The following is a 20109-nucleotide window of genomic DNA, read 5'->3' on the forward strand; positions in this document are numbered from 1 at the left end:
ATGATGGTTAAGTGATGGTTCAGTTGAACCACTTGAAAGACACGACCGGATAATTGAGGGACGATCGGCAGGATGAAAGGCATGGGATGACTTTTAATCCACGACAAAACTGAATTGGTATGCAATACTCCCAACTATATCTTGACTGGCCATGAATTTCTTGAGAGTAATCTTTGAACACCCTCCAGCCCATGCTACCACCCATGTTTTTGTTTTGGCTGCTGAAGTGCGTGTGCCATTCTCTGTAAATGCTTAAGGAAAAGGCACGTAGTCACGGATCCCCGAGCAGACTCCATCAACGTTCACGCCACGGATACCTTCAACCACCTCCCGGCTAGAGCCCCCGAATCTCAACAGAAACCCGCCATCCTCTTCGCTAGTAATCATAGATTCCCATCCCAACTTCTGCGGTCCATTGTACGGATCCTTAAAGAAAGCAAGGATATGGTCTTGCATTGAACGACTTACGTCGACTTGATACTGCGTCGTATTGGCAACATGATCCAACTGCCCATATGTCCCGAAGATGAGGCTTGTTTCAGAGTTATGGTAGGCGCCCAACCATTCGTATTTGTTCAGATTAGGAAACTCGGCTGCGTACTGAAATCTGAACACGGGTATGTCTAGCCTATTTCTGTAGGTTGTTGTGTTCAGCACCGAACAAACAGCAAATGGGATTGTAGCTGCGTCGACAGCATCTTGGTCATGCCCTTCTGTAAGGTTCCCGGGTGGCCAGGGCATCAAGCTCGAGAACTCATTTGATGTCATGGAAATCATAATTGGCCGGTTTGCAATCTTGCCTGCTTCGGCTCGTGCATGATAATCGGAGAAATACACCCGATCGTCGACGATCAGACTAAAGGTTAACGGTGGAGTTTTCCCTTTGTCTCCATATTGACCAACAAAGTTTACAATTTGAGTCATGGAGACCTGGCGCATACAGTCGAGCTCTGCCAGACCATCTTCATCTTCACAATCAGTGCCACAAGGAGAACCGCATCCAACATGCTTAGCAACGAAGCTAAAGTTGGAATACATTAAGTCTTTCACTTGGAGTACTGGGTTGATACTCATCGCGACACCAGACTCCGCGTAGTATGCCTGGGCGATGGGATCTTCGTGCCAGGCAAAGGCATGTATGTCAGCGCTCATGCCGCCCGCCGACCTACCCCAATTTGTGATGCGCTCAGGGTTTCCTCCAAAAGCAGCTATGTTCTCGTGAACCCACTCGAGAGCAACGCGCTGGTCAAGAATTCCCAAATTCTGTTCACCATCGACAAGCCCGCGGGCATTGGGAAAGCCGAAAATTCCAACACGATAGTTGATACTGACAACGATGTGCGACTGAGATCGCTCCACCCACGACTCTGGATTCTGCCAGGGGAGATCAACACCACCCTGAACGAAGCCACCACCAGTCATGAAGAATGCCACAGGAAAACCTCCTTTGGGTGGCTCACTGGTAGGGCTCCAGATGGCAAGATGAAGACAATCCTCGGACGTGGCTTCGCCCACAAGACCTGAGGTATCATTCTGAGCGCCGTTGTAGATCAGATTACCTCTGGTCAAAGGTATGTTCCAGTACGACTCGACACCAGATACAAACTGGGGGCATGAAGGCGGAAACTTGGTAGAGTATCGATGTCGTTTCACATTGGGTGTTAACTTTTGTGGTGGGAGCCAGCGAAGAGATGAGACAGGTGGTTCAGCAAAAGGAATGGAGCGCCATTGTCGAGTGCGGGGAAATATAGGATCAATTAGCCCGGTAAAGATGCCAGTGTCTGTTTGGATCGTGAGACCATGGTCCTTGTTTTGACAATTGGCGGTGTTGCTTGCCAAAGCAATGGCAAATAGAGTAAGCAACTTCATGGCGCAATGATAGCTGTTGCAAGCAACTGCACAACAGGCTGCTACTTTATTACACGGGCATGGCGTTAAGATAATGGCAGTCAAAATAAGCTTATCACTTGGCGCTTTGCAGCGCCTCAATGTCATTCTTCCCACGTTAGTACTCTTTCTGGAAGGTGGTTTATTGCTTAGCGTTGAGTGAAGAGATCGGCTTACGTCTGGACGGTTATGTTTATCCTGCTTACGGCGATAAATCATTCAGTATGGCTTGTCAAACTAGACCAAATAATGCCTTCCAAGTCAGAACTTCAAAGTCCAGCATTATTTTATCATAAAGTATGCTGCACTGACAAATCTGTGGTGAGAAACAGTCACCCGTCGGCTAACAAAGCTACGCAAGTCTGCCAACACAGCCGAATGCGACGAACGGATATGAACCCGGCCAAACTTCTTATCATGACATCAATTTCCAACGATTACGGGCAATATAGACACAGACATAAATCTGGTAACATTCTATTCATTGGAGTCTATCAGCGTCAACGCCCACGCATTCAGAACATACTGGGAGATATTTCCTTTGAACATCTGTTAACAAGGATTAACCCGAAAAGCTACTTCATGAATTGATGCTTACACATTTCGTTCCATAGTGATTGTGACTATTTCTTCTCAAAGAGAAAAATACAAGGCCTTCTCACTACTGATGTACATCTTACAGTACATCTTACAGTACAATTCGAACATTCGGTCTCTGATTTGACGGCCCATGCATGTGGATAAGAACCTCTCACAGAGTATTGGCATTTGTTGGTTGACGACCTTTTCTCACCAATCAATGTGCTTGGTCCTTCTTCTGGCCTTCTGATACAGGGATCAACAAATACTCCCTCGTATTCGCTAGGAACACAACATCAACCCCTGTGCACGAAAATGCAAGGCCGCAAACGAGAAGATATCTCCTCGTCTGACTGAATCTTACCCTTCCAGTAATGATCCGCAGCACAACCTCATTAGCCGATCGAGATCCCACCTACCAACCCCGCAAAACTCGTTTTCAAGAAGGAAGAGCATACTAAATTCGCGCGTCCAAAGCTTGACTTTGCATTGAGAGTAGTGCATATACATGAGCTGTTGAAACTATGGCCGACAGCACTACTTGTTCACCAAAGCAATCACCCCGGTCTCCTATCTCGCAAAAGTCGGCGGCAAGTCGTGAGGCTGCGGAAGCTGCTGGTCTTCATGATGCTGAACATTGGGCCAATCTAGCCCAAGTAAGATGACATTTTCCGTTATCAATGATTATGCGATAAAGTTAACTGGTACCAGGAATCTCATGATGACGATACTGATTCATCGCTTGGTAGTGACGCTGACTCGTCGACGGCATCCATGAACTCTAGTATTCTCAACTACCGCACTATCAAGGGGAGAACTTACCATTCGGAAAGAGGCAACGCTGAATATTGGTACACAATTGTCACGAGATAAATTATAATTATCAACTCACAAATACTCTAGGGCATCCAACGATGATCAGCAAAACGAAGCCATCGACATCATGTAAGGCTCTTAATTGCATAGTTTCTCTTCCAAAAGCTAATGTGTGCCAAGTCACCACTATCTACTTCTAGCCCTCGATGGAAAGCTTCACTTGGCTCCAATAGGGGACAACACCAAGGTTTGGCTCTAGTTGTACTAGCTGGACTTGGAACTAATACATGTGAAGTCTGTCCTTGACGTCGGTACTGGTACAGGTAAGAGTGAAAACCTTCGATATCGATCAGATACTGACATTTCTAAAAAGGAATTTGGGCAATGTATGTTCACACGCAGAAAACGGGAAACTATCATGACTGATTCTGCTAGCGACTTTGCGGATGAGCATCCGGACGCCGAACAAGTGATAGGAACTGATATCTCCCCTATTCAACCCAGTTGGGTACCCCCAAATGTCAAGTTGTAAGTTGAAACAGTTCGAGTGGATGCACAGTCAGTTGCCACCATGTACCTTCCATATCGTTAACAGACAAACAGCGAGATTGACGACTGTACTCAACCATGGACCTTTTCACCCAACACCTTTGATTTCATCCATATGCGATATCTGTATGGTTCTATTAGCGACTGGGGAGCTTTGTTTCAAGAAGCATACCGCGCTTGTAAACCAGGTGGCTGGGTCGAGAGCTTTGAGGCATCAACTCGGTTAGAGAGTGACGATGGTAGTGTTCAAGAAGGTAGTGCCATGAGCGAGTGGGGCAAGTTCTTTATTGAGGGTGGCAAGAAACTAGGAAGGACATTTACTATCCTCGATGACGATCTTCAAAAGCAGGGCATGGAAGAAGCAGGGTTTGTCGACATTGGTACTTGGGACTTTAAGGTATGTAGACAGCTTCTGATGAGTGACGAAAAACTGACTTTCTTAACTACATAGGCTCCTGTTGGCTCCTGGCCCAAAGATCCAAAGTTGCAAGAGATTGGTAAATTCGGGCACGCAGCGATGGACCAGGACTTGGAGGGATTTGTGCTTTACATGGCCAGTTTTGTTCTGGGCTGGTCAAAGGAGGAGGTGACGGTGTATTGCTCTCAGCTACGACGCGAGTTGCGAAACCCGAGACATCACCCGTATTGTCGAATGAGAATTGTATATGGAAGGAAACCTGAGTAGTAGATGACTAGGTAGTTTCGAGGTGAAGCTTGAGCACCTGTCACTTCTTCTAGAGTGTAGGGTGACCATTGTATATCTCCGGTCTATATCCGGAGATGGCTATCTAAGTAGCCATCTTATCGCAGTGACACTATTGGTAGTCTCAGAGAATATATGGAGCTTAGCCCTGAAAGAAGGATCCACTGTGAATAGGCTCAAAGCGTTGGAAAACCGCCAATCAATAAACAGGGACGAGCCTTTGTCCTCGGGTTCTTTGTCCTCAGCTTGGCAAATCCCTTCATAAATTAACAAACCCATTCCCTGTTCTCTCTCTTTTAATTCATCTTTTTCATTTCTATTTACCATATCAGAAATCGACTATGACGCCAAGGCGAAGCGCACGAATCGCTGCTAAAGAGTCGGCGGTTGCACCAACCCAACCCCATACTCTTGGGAAGCGAAAAGCCCACAGTTCCAATGAAGCACATCGACTGGGACGAAAGAAGAAGAAGGTCCAGGTTAGAAGTAAGAACAGTCGTGCTCTCACGAGCCATGGGCGACACTATGGACAACCAGCCCCAGATGATGCCTTGTCGGTACTTCCAGCAGAGATTCAGCAAAACATCCTGGCCTATGTTGGTGGATAAATCTCACTAATCCGTGCTGCTCACTAACATCTTCTAGTTAAAACATTCCAAAAGTCTGATCAACTTGGCCATCACCTCGAAACGCTATTACGCCATCGCGATGCCTATTATCCACAACAGCGTTGCGGTCGAAGTACACTATGACCCTATTGCCAAAGCCATCAGGCTCCTCGAACCTCATCTGAGTATCACCCAGAAGAAACAGTTGAAGAAAATGGAGTACTATAAAGGCCTCCAAGAAAGATTCTCCAGTCGTCTAGATCAAGACGCTGTTCCAGGTTGCGCAAAATATGTCCGGCAAATGACCATCGGCACCATTGATCCTGAAGAGAGTCGTAAGAAAGTCGTAATGAAAACGCTGGAGGAAGCGTTGAAGAATTTGACTAATCTTGAGGTATTGGATACAACAGAGTGGTCGGCGTAAGCTTCTATTCCTGACTTGCTGATCCACGAAAGCTAATCATTACATTAAAGATCGATGGCATCCAGTATTGTTGCACTGAAAACTCTCAAAGCGTTGCACATTCGAGGCCCCTCAATCAGCACCCGGTCTCTGTCGCAGCTGCGGGACCTCAAACATCTCTCCATCAGCAACATGCGTTTTGGGCTCAGGTCTTTCCCCAGGGAGAATAGTCTCAAAACCATGATACTGAACTCGTCCTCAACCTTGGAAAGCTTAGCGATCCGGTACACGCGGTGGCCGTTAAGCTTCGACAACGTCGGAGAGGATGGAGTTTTGGAGGCCAATACGGATTCCATGAACGAGTCACCTATTTTTCCCGCACTCAAATCGCTCATGCTAACCGGTCCCTCATCGGTAGGCGATAGCGAAACTTGCCTCTCCAACATTCTCCGTTCCGTAAATTTTCTACAGCTAAGAAAGCTCAAGATGATGCGGTTGGAAGAAGGAAAAATGACCTTCTTCAAGTCTCTTGAGAATTCGTTCAACAAGGCTGACGTCGGCACTATTCGGCTACGACATCTTGTGTTGGATATGCACGCTGACCAACCGAACGCACTGGCTTCTGAAGTACATATGGAGGGTATATGCAGATTCATAGCATCGTTCGACACACTGACCTCTCTCGAGATCCACAACCATAACACATTGGAGGATAGATCCGTGAACAATAGTGGCATATCGAGTCGACTACAGCAGGTCATCATTATGCACAAGGGCCTTGAGTCATTGCGCTTTCGATATACAAGGAGGGATCCAGCGTACGCTTCAGTCAATAACCTCAGAGTCTTGACACAGGATTTACCTCGGCTGCGAGTACTTGAAATCCAGCTGCAAGACAAAGACCTCGTGAGTCGCAACTGTATTCGACACCACGAACCTTGTTAATAAATTATCTAGGATGGAATAGCACGATCGATATTGCGTGCTAGAAATCTCGAAACACTGATCTGCTCTACGTTTAACATTCGGAACTATCGTGTCAACAAAAAGACGTTTTGCATCAAGATGATAGAGAGCCTCTTGAATATTGCTGACGAAAATGGCGAATTCGTCTGGGAGAAGGCATATTGTCTAAAACACATGGCTCTCGGCGACCGCGAATTCGTTGTTGGCTCCTATTTACAACAGAAATTGTACATGTCTGATCCCGAGCTGATCATCAGAGATGATAGATTGGTCTGGGTTCAAGAAAAACGTCTTCTTTGGGGGTCGAAGACATGGGCAAGTCAAATCATGACATCGGTTTGATATCATTGAGAGCAAATATGGATTATAGTATAGCTGGAGCGTGATTTGGAGTATCATTGAAGGTATCATCATATGATTTGATTGAGATACAGTATGGTCGTCTGCAAATACGATGCAATGTCTTTTGATTTCTTTGTAGCAAGCATTTCCTCCGAGTACTGTCCACTTTAGATCCGTCCATCATGGCTATGTCCATTCTCCATGTTCTGTTCATACCGAAAAACAATATCGGTCTTAACACCAATCTGGCCGTTGGGCATAACTAACACTTCTTCACTACTGTTGTCGTCAAGCCCATTCTTGATGTTCGTCTCAAATGTGCTTTTTGGCGCACCAGTACCTGGCACACTATTTCCTCGTAGCTCAACAGGCATCTGCTTGAAGCCTGATAGCTTGTTGCTGGAGATACCACTGGTCCCGAGAAGACGTGGGGCATACTTTTTGGCGATAGCTTTATAGGACGGGATTGAAGCGGCGAGGATACCGATGTTGGTTTCGATAACGGACCAGTACATGGCGTTGGAGATAACCCACGTTGGATCAGTTGATGTGAGCATGGGAGGGATGTAGGTGATTCGGATGATGGAAGAGATGCAGGCACTAATTTGTCAGTACTGGGTTCTAGTGCTAGCCGCAGGTAAAGGTAAAAGGGTACTTACAATAGCCCGAGACCAAGGATGATGGCCAAGCTGATCTTTTGTCGTCGAGGAACGCGAAGTCTTATTATCAACGGGATTGGTAGTGAATAAGTGAGGATGTCTGTGAAGATGTTGACAGCCGCGTTGGCAAGGTAGAATGCATTGATGTCAACGCACTTCTTCTCCGTGGTCGGGATCGTAACATCATAGGCTGCCGCAATTGGCGTGCATTGGAAAATGCAAGCCAACACATTACCTCCAGCCTGACAGCCCACCACTCCCATCATGAAGAAAGCTGTCTTGCGGAGTACCTTATCACCCAGCCGGGTGTACAAGGCTAGAACCGAGATCTTGATGAAGCCTAGGCAAGCATTGTAAAAGATGGACGACAGCCAAACGATTTGACTGTACGCAGTAAGGTTATCTGGGCCTCGCTTCTGAACATCCTCGAAGTGACTACCGAGGCCATGGTTCACGGAAGCTATTGTGCAGGCGATGAATGACCATGAGAGTAAAGCGCCCACGCAAATTAGATCTTTGGCGAGAGTTAGAGACAACGAGTGAGTGCCAGCGGTGGGTTTGTGGGCCTAGTTCATACTTACAGTCGTCATTACCCACTGATCTAACAATAAAGGCTCGTGCCCATAAGCGAAGCACGACAGCGATGAAGCTGATGACTGCAAAGACGATGGCAACCGAGTTAACCGTAGGACCTTGCGACTCCATTATTGCAATTACTCAACTGATAAAAGAAAGAAAGAAAGACAAAAATGCAAGTAAGAAAGGAATGAATGGAAGATTACGTGGTTCAAACCTTTAGTTTATTTGGAAGAATGAGCCTTGTTAAATGCAAGAATCCCTAATTGTTGGGCAACTGAGACTAGCAGATAGTTTCATTACAAAGATCCTTTGAAATGATTAACTCGTCGGTATTATGCTAATCCCTTTCTCATCTGTAACATATGGCGGCTGCACAGACGTCAACTGGTAAGCATCTCTATGGTTCGCCGCTCGCCTCGTTTCGCGTCATCCTTCGGGGTGATCTTGGAGGCTTGGCTCTTGTCAAGTTTTGACAAGATTGTCATATTAAAGAGCCTCTTTGACATGGATTCAGAACCTGGTTTGTGGAAGCAAAAGCAATGTTCAGGAGAAGTGCAACATTTTGCGGTGTTTAACTCGTCGACGAAGATTTTTGATAGAACCAACAACGTTGCATTTGGTGCAAATAGTGGATTCGATGTCGACTTTTAGTCCATGATTGGCTTCTGGGATCATGCTCAGGTCGGGCAACTCGGACTGAAAGACCCGCTGATAGTGGAGGAAATGGTCGATCAGTTATCTACGCGAAGGCCGAAGCAGCCTCGGTTCTTGCTTTCTCGCGTAATCTCTCCCCTAGCCTAGTTGTCACAGTTCTGACCAACACCTTTCACACCAACCAGCTGCTGTTGTTCTCTTCACCGTTGAGTCTATTCCTATTAATTCGAGCTAGGACAGCGGGCCGTTAGTCTATTAATTTAGCTTAACGTGCCGGGAACATGTCATACAAATTGACTTTACACTACCCACTTCAGCCGCAAAGCCTTGTTTTCTGTTACTCCTTTTTCTTGTTTACAGAAACTGAGCAATCATTTTCTCCATGATACATAATTGACACAAGGACCCGCCTAGCTTTTCATTACTACTTTTGTGGGCTTGCGAGCGACCAACAAGGTCCTCCTCTGATTTAGCCGATTCAATGGCAAGGATCTGCTGCATAGTGGTAACATCAGATCATACGACAGTGGAGATTCCGCACAAGGACAAGATAGGAGACGATCTTGTGTCGACTCCTTTATCGAGATTCGTAGATTGCCGCTGCTGTACTGCTCAACTTACAGAGTATCAAGACCCGACATCTGTATGTGAAAATGTGGTATTGTAATGACAGTAGAGTGCTGACCATGTATTATATTAGGAGTTGAATATGACGATCCTAGTACGACGGTGGGCACTACCAGGGTCAGAATTTTCTCGCAAAGGTTCCGTCTTGCGTCCTTGCACAAGTATACAGACGTGCCAACTGTGATGCCAAGCCTGTTGGTTGACTTCCTCGCAGACATACTATGTAATTTCAGGTACGTCAATTAGTGGGCTCCCACCATTATTACCTGACAGCCGAGACAGACGTCAATTTTAATGCATGAGAGCCATGGATCTCGCCAGAGAAGACCAGTTCCGACAACCAACACCAAGTCCACTTGGGTGCATGCATAGCATAACAATTACGGACCTTTGAACGATCTCGGAAATGGATCTTCGTTAAAGGCATTCTTGCAACAAATGTTGGGTTCAGACTTCAGGCTCGAGTCCTAATTAAGACTAGAGGCTGCTGGGGTATCCGGATGTGCAAGCCGTTGTGGTTCTTTAGCGACGATCATCTTCATGTGCATTCATTCATCCCTGGCGTATTTCCTGTTCAAACCCCAAAAGGGCGCTTGATTATTTTCTTGTTTCTCACAATTGGTTCATTTAAACTTTCGTTTATCATTCTCTCAAATTCGGGAATTTGGTAAACGATTATGGCTTTGCTCAGTATCGTCAACGTCGCCCTTTTGGGCGTCGCTTACATCTTGTTCTGCGTTGTTTGGCAGATTGTCAAGTATCGTTTCTTGCATCCTCTCGCAAAGTTCCCTGGTAACTTCTGGGGAAGTGTCACACGGCTCTGGATCACGTATCACAACGTGGAAGCGTCAGAATGCGAGACCTTTCAGGACCTTCACAAGAAACATGGTATGATATCGTAATCAACATCTAACAGCAAATAGAATTAACATCTTAAAGGACCTATTATCCGAATCACGCCCACTATGCTGCTGGTCAGTGACGCGACTGAGCTACCGAAAATCTACAACCGCCATGCAAACAAGTCGAAGCATTACATTACCGGAAGTTTTGGCAAAGATGAGTCACTCTTTAACATGCAGGACTCCGTAATGCACACAAAGTATAGGAAGGTTGCTGCCCCTCTCTACAGTTTGACAAACATCAAGAAGATGGAACCCTTGATCGACGGCAACATCAACACATGGATGAACCGTCTCCAACGGGACTTTGCTGCTACCAATAAACCATTCGACTTTGCTCCCTGGGCCGTGTTCATGGCATATGATATCATCTCTGAGGTCGGCTTTGGTGCTCCGTTCGGTTTTGTCAAGGAGGGCAAAGATGTTGAGGGCCTCATCCAAGGCTTCCATGACGGTCTGACACCTTTCGGTATCATGGCCAGACTGTATCCCTTTACCAACTGGGTCAAGAGCACTTTCTTGGGCAAGTATATGGTCGCCAGTCCCGAGCAAAACTCCGGTATCGGAACGTTGATGCGCTTTCGCGATCGCTTGATTGAACAGCGCTTCAAGGATATCGACAATGGTTCCACGGGTGGTCGTATAGACCTTTTACAAACGTAAGTAGGGACGATAAATACCCAAGACATATCACTAATACATCGCAGCTTTATTGAGGCGCGAGACGAGGACGACAAGCCACTGGATATCAACTATATCAAAGCCGAGATTCTGCTCGTCTTACTCGCAGGTGCTGATACGACCGGCACAGCCTTCCAAGCCATGATGGTTCACATTCTTAGGAGCCCGGATATTTATAAGAGACTACTCACTGAGATTGATGAGGCCACAGCAGCAGGAAGCCTCTCTGAAATACCGCAGTACGACGAGGTAGTAGAGCATTGTCCTTACTATATCGCCTGCGTCAAGGAATCGCTCCGTCTAACGCCTTCCGCACCCAACATCTTCCCCCGTATCGTTCCTCCAGGTGGCCTCGAGATCTGTGGCCACTTCGTTCCCGAGGGTACTGAAGTGACTTGCAACCCCTGGCTAGTTCACCGCGACCCCAACATCTACGGAGATGACGCTGAGATCTTCAAGCCCGAGCGCTGGTTAGACGTTGACAAGGCCAAGATTTACAACAAGTACAGTATGGGCTTCGGGTATGGACCCAGGGTCTGTCTTGGGCAGGACATTGCAAGAATGGAGCTTTATAAAGGTCCTCTGTTGTTCTTGAGGAGTTTCAATGTGGAGTGGGTGGATGAATCGAAGAGGGGCAAGTATGTAGTTAATGGTGGTGTGAGTTACTTTGAGGACATGAACATCAAGATCTCCAGGCGGGATGCTGCTGCTTGATTTCTAGCTTCCGATAACACAGGAGACATCCATAAGAACTTGTTGAAACAAACTACTTCACTGGTGAATGTAACCCTCGTGTTCTGTGATTTTCCGTTTCATGCGGTGATTCGATGCTGCCATTCAACATGTTATAGGCCAAACGGGATTTCTCAACAAACATTGGAGATAATGAGACAATTGTGTGACTACGTAAATAAATTTCTTGGACCCTACTGGTAGGACGACAAGATTTAACACAGAATCATTATGTTGGACTTTGACCGTCAAACAGTCAAGCAAAACTTTGTCTTTGAAATCAAGTCAATGCAAATGATAAGCAGTTCTACAAACTCACCATTGCTACTTACACGGTGATTAAAAGTCCCGTGAAATGTATAGATATTGTCTCCGCGATTAAGATCTAGGCATGCCTATAAAAGCCCCCGTAGGGCCTTGAATATTCTGAACTCCGACTATCAAGCTCTCGAATAACACAAACGCAATCGTCATCTTCGAAATCAATTACTATATCTATTATATATACATACAATCCATTATAGAATCATGCAAACCTTTGCGAACTTCCTGCCGACCTTCACGCACTGGATAAACAATGATCTTGTAGCCGATCAGTACAAATTAGCAGCTGCCTGCCACGCGATTTATCCTAGAGATGCAACCGGATACCGCAGTGTCGAAATCTGCTTTGATATACCAGAGCGTCCCGGATATGTAAAGATTAACTGCCTGTCTCGCGAGCCACTAAATCTATTGGATGAGCTTCGAGCTAGGGGTGGTGACAATGGCCTGAAGCGAGAAGAGGTCAAGGAAGAGTGAAGGGAGTGGAAAATAAACAAGCTATAGTAGATAGAAAAAACGAGAAGGTATGAAAGGCAATTTCTGGGTGGTGTAGATAAGAAGTCTTCGTGCCTCCCTACCTTAGCAAGAAGAGACAACCTGAACCCACAACAATAGTTTTCCTCCTTAACAAAAGACTCAAGTTTCACTGCCAACTTACAACACCATTCAAACCAGATCTATACCTATATGTCTAACCTATTCTTTGTACATTGAGCACAACGATATCATATTTTGAGATCACGAGTTCTATATGCGATATAATCTATTTACACACTAGAACATAGATATAAAATGTCTGAATGATTTGTCAAGAAAATGATTACATATAAACGTAAATGTCACATAGTAAGATAATGGGTTCAACCCAGGAGAGTACTAAATTTCAGACAGGGGGTTTAATGAGTATATTCATTGGTATAATTATATGTAGTATACCCTGGAATGTACTGCCCCCAGGTGGGCATTGTTGAAGAATAACTGGGATATCCCAGAGGAAGCATCGCTGCCTGAATTGCAGGAATCATTGGTGCAGTCATTGACTGCTGTTGTGGGTAGTAGTAGGCTCCCGGACCTTGATAGACGTCATGACCCTGGTAAGTCATCCCTTCAGGAATGCCGAAAGTATTGTTGGCCGGCAGTGGGTTGTGTGGCGACGGCTTGAGACAAGCGCCGTTCTTGTACCCCTTCGGGCGGTACTTCGCCAAACAGACCTTCCTGTTGCCTTGTGTCGGATGATAAACCACGTCCACATCCTCCGGCTTTGCAGGGTTGACGATCATTCGAACTGGCCCAGGTGAGCCATGGCTGTACCGCTTATTCAGACAAAAAGGGTACTCTTTCCAGGGGCCGCAAGACTTCAGTCCCAGTCGTTCGTTATTATGGAACTTCCGAGGATACAATGCGTTGGTTGGTGCTGGGGAATCTGGCACCTCCATGGCTTGTTCCCGGATTTGACTGGCTGGGATGTTGCGATACCATCTGTCGTACTGTAGGTCGGCCAGTGAATAGTACGAACACTCCGAGAAATTATCGTCATCGGTCTTGCGGGATGGAGGAGGAGACATAGACATGGAAGCCATATGTTGAGTATGCTCCGCTAGAGCAGCAAATGTGAGAGACATGATTAGGGTGAGAGTATGAGTAATCGACTGGGAGCTTCTGAGAAGAAGTGCGATGATATAGCCGATAAATAGTAATGTGACGTAGATCAAAGCAATAGCGCTGTGACTGTCGCTGATATTATAGTTGGTTTTGCTGATCTTGTTGCTAAAAACTTCGATATATAACGAAGTAGTCGGATGTCGTCGATAATAAAATGACCAATTAATAATTGGAACAATATGTCGTCGTTAAAAAGAATGGTCAAGAATGACCAAGAATAAAGTATGAGTCGATAGGTTGACTGCAGAACTCTGGATGTTCACAACGTGACAAGAAAAGGTGCGTGTGAATGAGGGTATCGCAGCTTTCAAACCTATCGAGCCTAGGTAACGATATATCTGCTGGTAGCTGGATATGGTGATATCTAAAAGTAGAGTATGTTGAAGCTGAAAGCTGAGTCTGAAAGTTGAAGGCTGGAAGCGATAAAATCAGAGTAAGCTGAGTGCGGAAAGACGAACGACTGTGGTGAAAGGTCTGAGTTGAGAGTGAGAGAACAGAGGGAGAAGAGGGCATTTTATAGAATTGGTGAGATTAAACTTCCAGATAATTACTCTATTACCTTCCCAGGGGACATGGCATGAGTCCCCTTGTTACACTTTCTACGGTATGAGCCAATGTAGTAAATTACTGAACACTATTTCGTTACCAAAAGTGTAGTCAATAGAATTAGAGTTCAACAAGGGTGCGATGAAGATCTCCCTAACGCAAGTGTGCTCAGACCATCTGTTTCAGCCTTACGACAAATTAACTTTTTCCTCAGAAGTAAACCTAATGTTAGACCAACACCCGTTAAAATCCCCTTCCCCAGGTTGACATTACGTCGTCAAATGAGCTAACGTGATTAAAGTTTGAATAGGGTTGAGCCGTGTCGGAACAGGGCTCTGTCTTTCGTGTATATTGACATGAACTCGTGCAAACAAACTCCCAGCTATGTCGCTCTGGGACACTAATCCACGTCATCCAGACACGTTAGTTCAAAAAACGATTTTAAAATTCATGACTTTGTCACATCACGAGTTTAAGACCTTGGGAAGAAGAGTTGCCTGATCAAAGGGTTTCGTAGGGTTGTTAATTATGCTCGAATTATACATTTCATTTTACTAAAACTATTTTGATAAACCTTCATGCCAAACACTAAACTCTCTCAGGTCCCTCAGCAAATTGTCTCCACAATGTGTTATTGAGAAGAGTCTGCATAGCATCATTTTCAGTGTTCACAAAGACCTCGATACCAGGGCCAGCGCCAGGTCGTTCAGGCAGAAGGACATGCATAGAGTGTGTGACTCCCACCTTGGGAGGCCGGACAGCAAGAATCTTTTCACCCAGGGCCGGACCCCACTTGATGTCGTAGAATGGGAACTCTCTCCATGAAGACAGAAGAGCGTGGTTGCCTGGCATGTCGAGGAAGATGGTAGGGATAAGTCGAGCCACGTTATCGACACGCTCGACACGAGCGGTGATACTATCGAGGTAGGACTCCTTGGACTTGTTGACAGCACCTCGGACAACCAAGGCGACGTCAGCCAGGGTAACATCGTCCTCATTCATCAGGGTATCAATGTCCATGATAGCAGGGGCAAACCCAAGAATATTACCAAGAGTGTGTTTGTGAACATCTTGGCCAGCATATCGACGACGAGCATCAAGGGCGAGGCCAAGCATGGAAGGTCCCGCGGGCTTAGCGTCATCCTCCTTATGCTTGTGCTGAGCGTTCATAGTGCAGCGCCAGACGAGAGCTGTGATAGCATCGTTGGTGGAAATGAAGGGGGCATTGTCCTTATTTGACTTGAAGTGCTTGGCGTTGGCAGGGGAAGCGAGTTCCTTTAGGGCTTGAATCTTCTCAGGTGAGAAGTAAAAGACGTTGCCATGGGCGATAGGCATAGCCAACTTCTCAGGAGGGCCTGTGGGTGTAAAAGGGATCTCGAGGTACTCAGCGTGGTCTTCAGGGTTACCAGGCTTGGCGCCTGAAGACTTGGCGACCTTGGCTCGGTCTGCCACAGGGACTTCAGCTGGCTCAGAGATAGAAAGTCCCTGAGCCTTTCGGACCTCTTCGGCGAGAAGCTTGGTAAACTTGTACATGCAGGCTGCATCGACGGCAGCGTGGAGGAAGAGCATGTTGAGAAGGAGACCACCCTTGATGAAGTTGAGTTGCATCATGGTGGTGTTGAGTCTGTCAACGCCAGCGGCAGGCCACTCTCCACCAAGACCTCGTTGACAGACGACATCAGGGTCTAGAGCCGAGGAAGGAAAGCCCTGTGCCTTGAGTTCCTCGAAAGAAGGGAAGTCTTCATTTCGAAGGTCCTTCACCTTGAAGTCATGTTCAATCTCATCACCATAATGACGGAGTTGTAGTTCACCATCCTCGAGGTATGTAGGTGTAGGAACAAACTCGCAGCCTGCAATAGGAACGCGGTCCTTGAATGCAGAGTAACTCTTCTTGAAGATTGTGGTCAACTCATTGGCATCGTAGTTCTCGGGTAGCTCAAAGTGGTAGACGAGTCTGACCCAACCCATCGGGCCAATCTTCTCCGTGGGAAGTAGGGGGGGCGCAAGGTCTACGACCTCGGTGACCTGCTCAGTCATGGCATTCTTGACAGAGACTTCGTGTGGTTGGTCGACGACCGAGATCTGAGATGGAATAGCAGCCATAATGGTCTGCTTGGCTAGTTGCTGATTGGAGGTTGGTGCAATTTATTGGGGGAATCAGTAAAGGATCGGGAAGGGGTAGAATGGATGTAACTGTGGTGGATATGGCACTTTTGGGTTCTGGCTCGTCTGTTGCGGACATGCCTGGCTTCTAATACTCGTGCCAAAAGGAGCATCTGTGGTGACGCGAGGCTGTCCGCCACCGGGTTTCGGCCCCCGAGCATTTTCTCGTTGCTGGGTTCATGTTCTACTACAGATACGTTGAATTGTTACTGTTGCAGGGTCTCGCTCTAGTCTGTTCAACCATCCAACAGAGCTAACGCGAGCGAGCTAGAGAGCAACAGACTGCTACACAAACAAACAATAGGGATCGGGATTGTTACTAATTGGAGTTCGGCCAATCTTCTTGAGTATCCGTTATTGGCGCGTTCCGAGTGGATCCGTCTATTATCAAGGATGCTATTTGAAGTTTAACGATCAGTAACTGAATTCAGGCATGGATCAACATGAAGATAAGGAGCATTCAATTGGACCCTTATTAACTTGTTGGCTGAAAGGAGAGGAGAAGAGATTTGCTGTTTACGTGAGTGGATAGCCCCTAGGGACGTTTCTTCAGGACGCCAAACTACACCACACCAACGGCTATAATCCGATACCTGGGATCATTCTTGCATCATTCATCGGCTGATCGATACCTCTCCGGCTTGTAGGATTCCTTTCCCTCGGTCATTACCCCTGCGTCAATTCGGCATTGCAACGCCAAATCGAGAAAGTCCTGGTCAAACTGCTGTCCGGGGCTCTGGAGCAGTTTCTCCTAGCCATGATTGCGACGTTGCATATGTAAACATTCCGGCCCATAAATGAGGTCCCGGAACCTGCCTGTCTCCCGGGTGTTGATCCTTGTCACACGCGGACTGGAAACGGTTGCGCGGATGACAAGGGTTGAATACCGAGTGGCCTGTTCGTCCTGACTAGCGTATACCAGAGCCTCAATGTGTCTTGGCAAGACCTACACTCAGATTACTGTCAGAACTTAGTGTCGATTGCGGAAGTCTGTATCTCAACAGCTATGGGAATCAATATCGTTCTTCAATGGAACAAATTCCGAGCTTGTGCTTTGTTCCTAGACTCGGGAATCGCGGCAGGTATCGGGCGGTACGATGTGGACAATGGGGGCGAAGGAACATGATCCATCCCACAAAGGGTAGCATCAGAGTGGACACTTCAAAATGCCCCTCCCACTACGCGTTCCGAGTTTTCAACATGTGGGCTGTTTGTCATTGAGCAGAGATTCACTACAGGTCCCAATTTCGACTAAAATGAAGAGAGCATACAGGCTGTCCGTAACGGCTAAAGATTGACGCTTCGTCCAAGGCACAATATGCGGAAGTGGGAAGAAGGAATGGTTGCCATGAAGGAAAAAGAAACGACATCCCCGTATCGTTTCATGTCGTTACCCATTTTCTCTGTTTGCTTTTGGACCGGACAATTTTTGCATTTCATTATTTATTAATGATTTAACGACCCGATGGGCAAGCTTGAGAAAGCCGCCGCCAGATTCCATTTCTACATGCGTCTAAGCTAGGACGGCTGTATCTCTGCTCTGAACCATGGAACTGGATCCCAATATCGTCGCCATCTTTGGCCCACCACCCAAAGATATGGATCTCAGCCAACATCAAATCACAACGTACAATATTGTTACTTGTGTCATTCTTGGAATTGCCTTCTTGGTGGTCGCTTTGCGCTTCTATGTGAGAAACATGAAATCTGCCCAGCTGGAGATGGATGATTGGGCTGTGTTGGTGAGCTTGGTAAGTCAACCATGCTTTCATTCACGCAATAATTTTAACCTTTCTCTGTAGTTTTGTGCTGCTGCTACTGTCTCAATGACAATCTTAGGTATGTCTTCTAGAGAGTGGATAGTCATGGGACTAATGCTTTCTAGCTGGCCAACATGGTTCTGGAGCACATGTTTGGTCCATCAAGATTATGACACTCGTGGAAGTTTTCAAGGTATGTTAAGCTTGTATACCGCTTTGGTCGTTCCATACTGATACTTGACGCCAGATCGTTTACGCCGAGCCTTTCGTATACGCCCTCGCCGTTACGTCCGTCAAAATTAGCATTCTCCTCCTCTACCGTCGACTCTTCCCACTCGGCATCAATAAGAGTCGTGCTTATACGATAATGTTTTATGTTGCAACCTGCTTGACGAGTTGCTATCCCTTCATACTTTGGATCACAATGGCTTTCGCATGCAAGCCTGTCAGCTTTTTCTGGAACCAGTACATCGGCGCCGAGGGAAAGTGTATAGATGTGAAGCTATTCTTCCTTGTGCTGGGAGTTATGAACATGGTGAATGACATTGTCATCCTAAGCGTCCCTATTCCCCGTATCTGGGCTTTGCAAATGAACAACAAGACCAAGGTTTCAGTTATCTGCATTATGCTTCTCGGTAGCTTGTAAGTTCTCCAAGCCATGTGTATCACTATAGTATTGACCTTTTCCAGTGTCTGTGTCGCCAGTATCGCTCGTATCTACTACCTCTGGGGTTTCTTCCAAAACCTCGATGCCACATGGTGGATGGGCCCTTCATTTGCCTGGTCAAGTCTGGAGCCGTCCGTCGCCATCATTTCAGCATGTCTCCCTACCCTAGCACCTCTCTTCCGACTCGGTCGCATGAGTGCGACATCACGGGGCACGCCTTCTGGGGGAAACGAACTATCTAAATCAGGATCCAAGCATTTTCAGCTATTCAGCGCCAACCGAACAAAGGGAACTGGATTCCATAGCGACGATGATGAGGTTGAGCTTACATATGATGTTGGGCGAGGAGGAGCGAGTGATGCGGCATCTTGGAATAACAAAGAGACCAAAGAATCCTCTGTTGAACAAGGCATTGTTGTCTCAACTCAGGTGTCAGTCACACGTCATGACAGGAAAGGTCTTAATAGCAGTATCTAGACAGAACTTAGAAAGAATTTCCTTTATTTTATATATATTAATTCAAATCGTCCAAGATCCAAACTAACGCTTTGCAAGCCTTGCGCAGATACTTGCGCAAGCTAATATAAAGCCCCAACAAAGTGTTAGGAAGGCAAGCAATGCGGTACAAGAGGTCATTATCGTGGAGAGAGTAGCTTTGAGTCGGAAGAAGAGCTGGCATTGGCTCGACGGTCGGCACGCAATTGGCAACCAAAAAAAGACTATATGGAATGACACTCAAGTGCGAACGAAGACAGCGACTAAAGGCCATCAAATGAAAGACTTTTTGTATTTTTACCATTTAATTTGACTTTGTTACGACCTACTTCCGTCGATGTACTAGTTGTGTGATATTAGCTGAATACCCGTGCATTTTTATGTAATTCGATAGCGCGCGGCACAAAAACCACTTACTAATACCGGCCTACAGTCACTATAAGAGTTCATAAATGGATAAGTCAGCTCTGTAACCAATAGTAGATCAGTATCTTCGTGGCGCCCGCTACCGAATTACGCAAAAATGCATGGTAGAGCAAGCGACTTACTTCGCGTGGCCGGGGGCTTATACTATCTGAGTTAAGAACCGTTCTTTGCACCTTATCTTCTGGGGTTAAATGCTTATACTATTGACTGCGCAAGATAACATTTATCATGGAGAACCTTAGACTGAATAGAGCGCATATCTTCAAACTCGCCAGATATAATACTTGAGATATAGTTATCAGGTGGCTAAAGTAAGTACATTCCTGACATAAGGTATTCGCATAATAGCAGTAATGGTTCTCTATTGAATGCTAATTGC

The 20109-nt window shown here is 46.3% G+C and overlaps 9 protein-coding genes across 9 annotated transcripts; 5 read left to right on the top strand and 4 right to left on the bottom strand.

Moving 5' to 3' along the window:
• Positions 1-252: 252 nt before the first annotated feature.
• On the bottom strand, positions 253-1869 carry FSST1_008716 (uncharacterized protein; the record flags this gene model as incomplete). The annotated part of the gene is made up of 1 exon (XM_083225623.1): positions 253-1869. The coding sequence occupies one exon, from the start codon at positions 1867-1869 to the stop codon at positions 253-255; it is 1617 nt and encodes a 538-aa protein (XP_083084677.1).
• A 1121-nt stretch (positions 1870-2990) lies between these two features.
• Positions 2991-4516, top strand: FSST1_008717 (S-adenosyl-L-methionine-dependent methyltransferase; the record flags this gene model as incomplete). Its single annotated transcript, XM_083225624.1, has 9 exons — positions 2991-3122; positions 3178-3317; positions 3370-3411; positions 3463-3529; positions 3578-3605; positions 3656-3668; positions 3718-3810; positions 3886-4228; positions 4283-4516. The coding sequence occupies 9 exons, from the start codon at positions 2991-2993 to the stop codon at positions 4514-4516; spliced, it is 1092 nt and encodes a 363-aa protein (XP_083084678.1).
• A 359-nt stretch (positions 4517-4875) lies between these two features.
• FSST1_008718 (uncharacterized protein) lies at positions 4876-6853 on the top strand (the record flags this gene model as incomplete). The annotated part of the gene is made up of 4 exons (XM_083225625.1): positions 4876-5130; positions 5180-5562; positions 5617-6451; positions 6503-6853. 4 exons carry the CDS (start codon positions 4876-4878, stop codon positions 6851-6853), a joined length of 1824 nt encoding a protein of 607 aa, XP_083084679.1.
• Positions 6854-7020: 167 nt separating this feature from the next.
• FSST1_008719 (uncharacterized protein) lies at positions 7021-8217 on the bottom strand (the record flags this gene model as incomplete). Its single annotated transcript, XM_083225626.1, has 3 exons — positions 7021-7453; positions 7513-8026; positions 8094-8217. 3 exons carry the CDS (start codon positions 8215-8217, stop codon positions 7021-7023), a joined length of 1071 nt encoding a protein of 356 aa, XP_083084680.1.
• A 1832-nt stretch (positions 8218-10049) lies between these two features.
• Positions 10050-11669, top strand: FSST1_008720 (cytochrome P450; the record flags this gene model as incomplete). Its single annotated transcript, XM_083225627.1, has 3 exons — positions 10050-10260; positions 10312-10933; positions 10982-11669. The coding sequence occupies 3 exons, from the start codon at positions 10050-10052 to the stop codon at positions 11667-11669; spliced, it is 1521 nt and encodes a 506-aa protein (XP_083084681.1).
• A 546-nt stretch (positions 11670-12215) lies between these two features.
• FSST1_008721 (uncharacterized protein) lies at positions 12216-12488 on the top strand (the record flags this gene model as incomplete). Its single annotated transcript, XM_083225628.1, has 1 exon — positions 12216-12488. One exon carries the CDS (start codon positions 12216-12218, stop codon positions 12486-12488), a length of 273 nt encoding a protein of 90 aa, XP_083084682.1.
• Positions 12489-12907: 419 nt separating this feature from the next.
• Positions 12908-13633, bottom strand: FSST1_008722 (Ribonuclease/ribotoxin; the record flags this gene model as incomplete). Its single annotated transcript, XM_083225629.1, has 1 exon — positions 12908-13633. One exon carries the CDS (start codon positions 13631-13633, stop codon positions 12908-12910), a length of 726 nt encoding a protein of 241 aa, XP_083084683.1.
• Positions 13634-14807: 1174 nt separating this feature from the next.
• FSST1_008723 (transferase family-domain-containing protein) lies at positions 14808-16322 on the bottom strand (the record flags this gene model as incomplete). The annotated part of the gene is made up of 1 exon (XM_083225630.1): positions 14808-16322. One exon carries the CDS (start codon positions 16320-16322, stop codon positions 14808-14810), a length of 1515 nt encoding a protein of 504 aa, XP_083084684.1.
• Positions 16323-17929: 1607 nt separating this feature from the next.
• FSST1_008724 (uncharacterized protein) lies at positions 17930-19286 on the top strand (the record flags this gene model as incomplete). Its single annotated transcript, XM_083225631.1, has 5 exons — positions 17930-18133; positions 18185-18221; positions 18268-18335; positions 18390-18784; positions 18833-19286. 5 exons carry the CDS (start codon positions 17930-17932, stop codon positions 19284-19286), a joined length of 1158 nt encoding a protein of 385 aa, XP_083084685.1.
• Positions 19287-20109: the final 823 nt, after the last annotated feature.

Source organism: Fusarium sambucinum, chromosome II (genome assembly GCF_050947815.1).
Source record: "Fusarium sambucinum isolate potato_lamoka chromosome II, whole genome shotgun sequence".
Lineage (NCBI taxonomy): Eukaryota > Fungi > Ascomycota > Sordariomycetes > Hypocreales > Nectriaceae > Fusarium > Fusarium sambucinum.